At 39.1% G+C, this 6,419-nt stretch overlaps 1 protein-coding gene across 6 annotated transcripts in view; it reads right to left on the bottom strand.

Annotated features, from left to right (window-relative positions):
• Positions 1 to 561: 561 nt before the first annotated feature.
• rasgrp3 (RAS guanyl releasing protein 3 (calcium and DAG-regulated)) overlaps positions 562 to 6,419 on the bottom strand; it is a 27,482-nt gene continuing 21,624 nt past the window's right edge. For 3 of the 6 annotated variants that reach the window (XM_015060350.1, XM_015060352.1, XM_015060351.1), the window contains exons 11-17: positions 6,138 to 6,251; positions 5,914 to 6,029; positions 4,949 to 5,096; positions 4,132 to 4,168; positions 3,778 to 3,927; positions 1,977 to 2,347; positions 562 to 893 (exon numbers count right to left, since the gene is read on the bottom strand). In XM_015060350.1, coding sequence (XP_014915836.1) covers positions 843 to 893; positions 1,977 to 2,347; positions 3,778 to 3,927; positions 4,132 to 4,168; positions 4,949 to 5,096; positions 5,914 to 6,029; positions 6,138 to 6,251 — 987 coding nt within the window. In that variant the 3' untranslated portion in view covers positions 562 to 842. Of the gene's footprint in view, positions 1,047 to 1,976; positions 2,348 to 3,777; positions 3,928 to 4,131; positions 4,169 to 4,948; positions 5,097 to 5,913; positions 6,030 to 6,137; positions 6,252 to 6,419 lie in introns of all 6 variants that reach the window. The other 3 variants (XR_001428478.1, XM_015060353.1, XM_015060354.1) reach the window with 3 other exon arrangements.

Here is a 6,419-nt window from a genome sequence, read left to right as displayed (position 1 = left end):
TCCGCAAGGGGAGTCAAGTAAAAGTCTCAGACGACACTTGAACCTGGGAATTTCATCCTCCACCTCCCGTGGATCATAGGGATAGGCTTTGCTTTTCTATCTTTATCATTTACTATATTTTTAGAAAGCAATTGGATCCACTGTTTTTGTGAACCATGTGAATATGGGCAGCATTTGTGTGGTCTAGGTTTGTGGTATTTTTGTGCAATAGTGACACGCACATGATGCGTGTAACACGTTGGGGATGTGGTTGTGCTCTTGTAGGTCAGGTGCAGTGGTGGGTTCGCCCCGAGAAAGGGGTCCGTGCCCCGGAAAGCGACGCGGTTCAGCTGCGTCCGGTGAGCTGAGCTATGCTCATTTTCAAATGAGCAAAAGCTCATAAAAATAAGGCATATTAATTTGTAACACACAACCTCCATGCAGTTTAACATGAAGTTGAATGATTTTTATAATAATCACAATAAATGTAAGTTTAACTCTGAATCTGAGTGAACTGAGTTGTTCTGGGATGAACTGAACTGAACAGAGTGAACCAAGCTTCAAAACCATCTAAGAACAAGATTGTTATTAATAAGAATAATAGTTTCCCTTTATTTGCACCGCTGTATAAACACATTATGTACATATGTGCCCAGAGATATCAGCCTCTTCAAGAGGAAACTTTGACCTTTCATTTAGGGTGTTTTCTGTCCAAACCTTTGAGTTTTAATTAAAGACTGATCCACTGAGCAGAGTCCGAAGCACACTTCTTTAGCTTCCATTTCACTTGTAAATCCTCGTGTCATCTTTTCAGGAGCCTTTAAAACTTTCTCTGGTCTCAGGATTTGATTCACATCAGGTGTTCATGATCCACTGAGCTTCTCCCTGGTAGCAGCCATATGTCTCCCCAGGGTCTAGAAAGGGTGAGAGAACTTCAAGTCACTGAATGGGGACTTGAAGCATCCCAAGGTCTTCCCCAGTGAGAAGAACCTCCTGCTCCCTGTGGTCCTAGTGGTCCTAGAGGTCCTGTGCTCCCGGCCTTCATTGCTGTGGCCAAGTCAGCTGTCCTTAAGGAAACCAAAGGTGAAGGAAACGTTATTTCCCTTTCTGCCATTCATATTTTCCATTATGCAGTTCATCTGCACCGTTATACATGTAGGTCTACCAGCTGTACTCTGAGTCTGCGGTCTGAGAGCTGCCTTTAAGTGCATAACACCAAGGCTTTGTTATTGCACATTGTTTTCCAATGCAGAGAAACAGCAGCGCTTATTTAACAAATTTAACACACAATGGCGAACAACAACTGGAATACTTGATGTAGATTAAACAAACAGTAACTCGCATGTATTTTAATGAAAACAAAAACATCTCTGCAGCCAAAGCTGACAGTTATGCTGGATGGTGGTTTGTAATGCAGATGGAACAATGGTTCACACCTGCAACTGATTTCTATACTTCTGTTCGGCCGCAAGACAGTCTAAGCTCATCGGTTCAGTTACATACTTTACCATGCTTTTAGAATGATCTAACTATTAACAAGAACATTTGACACTTCAAAATATAAGAAAATAGCAGCTATATTAAGTGTTGTTCAATATCTGAATATTTAAATTATTTCAGTAATTCAATTCAAAAAGTGTAACTCAAATATTGCATTAATTGACCACTTCATATTACATCTAAAATGTTTATGTGTGTTAATTTTAATTTTGAAAATTCAAAATGCATTTTCATGGAAACAACCTAAAAGCTGCCATAACCAATAAATAAATAAATAGCCCAGATCTCAACCTCCAGTGGAACTTATATTATAGTGCATTAATATTGTCTATACATATAGATTACTTTCTGATTATTTCTATTTTGTGTTTTCTTGTATCACTTCCCCTAGAGGTCGCTGTAAAACAAGAAATGAGGCATAAGTGTTGTGTGGCCTGTACGCTCATTTCATTTTATTTGCTACAAATAAAAGTATCTGAAACGTGTAGTTTCATTACCTCCATTGTGTTTGTTTCTCCGTTCCGTCCCTCACAGCTGCCGGGTTTGTTCTGGTAATTCAAATAGTTCTGAGCGGAAACTCCGTGCTGCTGTCTATTGTTGTGGTTTTCCCATCTGGCAACACCCGGGCTTTTAGACACCTTTCTGTGAGTCCTGTACTTCATTTTAGGAAACGTGTGTGAGCCGCTGTCTGCGGACCCCCAGCTCAGATCAGACCACAGGGGCTCGGTCTGTGTGGCTTGGCTGGTGGTGGCCCTCTGCAGGCGCACAGATATCCTTTGAGCTGAGCCGGTCATCAGGGTGATGGACTGGGGATCCGGAGCTGGACCTACCGGGGCAACAGCTGGGAACTCAAATACATCGTCTTCGTCTGGAGAAGGGAACACAACGGGAAATATGTGAATTAGTTCTTGCCAAATAAAAGCAAGCCATGAGGATCAGTGGATGGCTAAAAGGAACACATAAAACGTAATAAATAAAACGCTCTGGGCAAAAACAATGTACAGCAACAGCTTGCCACACATCTTTAAATTGATAATGAACAATGACACTGTCCAAATCTGCACAGCTTAAGATGTTGTAAATATGTTGTATAGTGTTGAAATTGTTAATTTGCGATGCAAAATCTGTACTTCATGTTCAAATGCAGTGTTTTATTTGCATAAAATCTCTAAAATCTCATTTTGCTTTTTGTTTTTTCTTGATTTCAAACTGTTTTAATAGTGGTTTAGTATCAAGTATAATGTAAAATAATGCCAGATATTGAAAGTTCTAAATATTCTGGGAAAATGTGCTGAAGCACTTGGCCATAGGACTTTTTCTTCCTACTTTCTAGTGAAAAACAAGTTAAAAAGATGCCAGGCGGACATTTGAGAGACAGGCCTAAAAGGGTTAAAGGAAGAGTCCTAGTTCTGCATTACATTCCCCATTGTTACATTTCATACATTGCACTTTGTTTACTTTCCTTTTAGAGAATCTGGTGCCATTATAGATTTTTTTTTTGTTAAATATTCTTGATAATATTTGTCGTGTTTGGTGTTGCAACTATAACAAACATACTTTTGCATGAAATAAGCATGTTTATTGAAAGGCAATAAACAACTATTTGAGATGCTTTACATCTGAAAGAAAAATAAATGTTTATCATGCAAATGATAAAAAGTAGATAATGTCTCAGCTTTACAAAGAGAAATAGATTTACCAGTTGCACATTAAATTTGAACAGTAACTGAACAAAAATAACAGAGAAATGGTTTTACCACAGTGTTTCTACTTCTACTGACCTAAAGTCCAGTACCTCAGTATTCAGTAACTTAATATTGAATAAGCTGTTACTAAGGACTGGGAGTGCACCGACTGCAGTTTTCATGCTGATTAATTCTGATACTGATTTTTTTTTCGTCTGAAATGTTGCTGAATATAGCAAGGAAGTCGTTGAGTTGGTAACAGAGTGGGGCAGAGGGGTGATTATTGGCAACTGCAAACATGCATACATGACCTGTTGGGTGGAGCTAAAGGTCAAATCTCTCTCATGGCAGAGCAAAAGAGGACAGTGGCTCATTTTTAGACCTTCACAGATAAGATAAGACCAGTAGATAATATTGGCTTCACATGCGAGTATGTGAAGCCATACACATCATGCAAAATTAAGAACAATGGGGCTGATTTATCAGTGTACCACTACTACAGACTCACATTAAGTAACTCTTGTGAAAAGGCTAACTCATGACAACATTCAGCCAAATGTTGATAACACCAGAATATTGCTTATGTATCTGAAATATAGTATCTGAAAACAACCTTTACAGGTGGGCAGAGTTGGGCTGTTGGGCAGAGAGCTGTGGGTCAGCCTGGCTGGAGAGCCACTGCTTAGAGAGCCTGAGCGAATCAGCTTCCTGCAGGCCAGAACCAGCAGTTCCCGACATTGTTTATGACAGTTAACCCCACAGTCTGCAAGGCAAACACATTTATTGGCTCAAATAATCCCTGCAGTATTCAAGCAGCATCAATAATAATAATAATAATAATAATAATAATAATAATAATAATAATAGCTACTGCTAATAAATGTGGTGTCAAAAAAAGAGAGAGGAGATGCAAACAAGTGAATTTATATCCATGAAAGTCACTCTCAGAATAAAGCAGCAGACACACCTTTGCACTTGTATCCCTGTTTGATGATTCCCCAGAGCTGCACATGTGGAAGGAGAAGATGAAAATGTTACATAATGGACAGAGAAAACAGTCACAGCAGTCTACTGGGTTTCATGCCAACTGTCGGGAGCCCAGAACAGGTGTTAGAAAACACAAGTGGACTGACAAGCTGCTTAGGACAAACAGGCCACCGGGGGCCCAGAAGAACACCTCATTTCTTACAAAAAGTGTGGTACTCACAATTTGTAGCTGCATTTCTCAAGAATGAGGTGACTTTCTTTTGGTCATTTGTGAAGAAAATGTCAAATTCTCTAATTTAGGATCCAAAGAACTCACAAATATGCAAAACTGTTCTCATAACGTGATAGATTCCATCCATCCATCCTCAAACCTGGGTTAATAAGATGATCAGTCTTCATCTCCACAATTTTTGCCCTTATTACAGAAGCATTGATGAGCAGTGCTCCAGTGTTATCCTGTGCATGTAATCCGTCTGCCACCTACTGGACACTAGAGGTCCTGCTTATGCCCTCTGGTGGTTTACACTTCCCTTCACGCAATCAATGTCTGTGAACAAACACTGCTGGAATCGGGACTTATAAGAGAATCTACCGGTCACTTCAACAGGCTTCTCACCTGCTCCACCTTTTTTGCATTTTTATAAGTTGTCAATTGTTTATATATATATATACCCGGTTTTCTGTAATTTAGTAATTCCAAAGTAAAAGATGACATTATATTTTACTACATTCAGCATGTTTGGCATCAATCAACATAATTCACTTCTGACACATCCAGCAACTGTTGAAATACGTACAAATCCGGCACAATGTTCACAGAAGGTTGGCTTCAGATAAGTCATCTCCTGAAAGTTGTGAATGAATCCTGGTCCCATCTTACATTGGAGCAGAGGGTTGGCCCGGAGGAAATACGCGACCATCTCATCCTTGCTGATCAATCCGTCTCTGAGGAAGACATCCAGAGGAAGACAAGGAGGAGGAAACAGGAGCATCAGCTCAGCTGGAGATCTTTTAGTCATGGACAAAGTTTACGGCAGTGATGCAAATGTGCACAGCTTTTTATTTGATAAATATTCATTGTTTTCGGAGCAGGGAGTCTTTTTTTTCTGCTTGCTTCTTTTTCCTGCTTTAGATCAATGCAGAGTTATCTGATTTTTGTTTTACACTGAAAGAAAATGCATGAATCAATAGAATCTAACATGATTACTGCAATTCATGAAGTTTATGAAATGTATAAGGGATTCTTTTCCCCATGAACTCTAATATTCAGTTCGGTTGCTTTCCCATAGATTTAGAAATGTATCTGAAAAGGACATTCCAGTACTTTAGCTACCTTTCTCAAAATTATGTTTTTGTTTTGGAAAATCCACTCTTGTTCATCAAGAATGTCTCAGTACATTTATCCAATAATTTTCCTTCATTAATAAACGGTCAGCTGGGCTGTAAGGCCGTTGGAACATCATGCAGCTGACCACAGTTCATGATGTTCCAACCTGCTTCACTTTTGGCTTGGTGTTTTAATGACCTCCAATGTTCAGGTTTGGCCTTACCAAATCTGAACTACAACTTTTCCACATGATTTGCAAGCCTGACATTGACATAAGCAAACATCCTGTTAGTTCATGCTGATGTTAAACTTACACAAGTAAACCATAGATTAATCATCACAAGTTTTCCACAATCCACCAAATCATTCCTAAATTAGGGAAATGGATTTGCTATGACAGAAGACAGATGTGTCAAAGTTGTTTTTCACACTCACTGATCTTTATCCAAAACGCAGAATGAGTCCAGAAATGGGAAATTAGCTGCAATACTCTCAAAGTCTTCTTGTGATATATAGCCATCATGGTCATGGTCATAATTCCTGAAAACAGACTATGAAAAGGAAAACAAGTAATTAATATCATATGACATCGTGTAACATCATGCAATGTCAATTATCTTTGTTTTTGTTTGAAGGCATTATTAAAAACTGGAACTGACCTCTACTAGTTTGCGAATGTGTTTACTGACCACAGAAGGATCTGGTTTGGTGGTAACCCCAGAGGCCCAGTCCAGTGGGGCCAAAGGTTTATTGGGAGTAGTTGGAGATGTAGGCTGAGAAGACAGAGTCAGTATAATTTCATTCAACTCATAATATTTATTTATAAGTTTATTTTCCACTCATATTTTGACAATCTATCTGTGGTTATGATTCCAAGACTTTGAGAGTGGAAAACCCTCTTGCCTGGGGTGTTAATATCCGGCCCTCAAGCACCAGTGTTG

The sequence above is a fragment of the Poecilia latipinna genome, unplaced genomic scaffold, assembly GCF_001443285.1.
Source record: "Poecilia latipinna isolate Pla-1442-1.1 unplaced genomic scaffold, P_latipinna-1.0 Scaffold1702, whole genome shotgun sequence".
Taxonomy (NCBI): Eukaryota; Metazoa; Chordata; class Actinopteri; order Cyprinodontiformes; family Poeciliidae; genus Poecilia; species Poecilia latipinna.
This window is presented reverse-complemented; position numbering and strand designations above follow the sequence as displayed.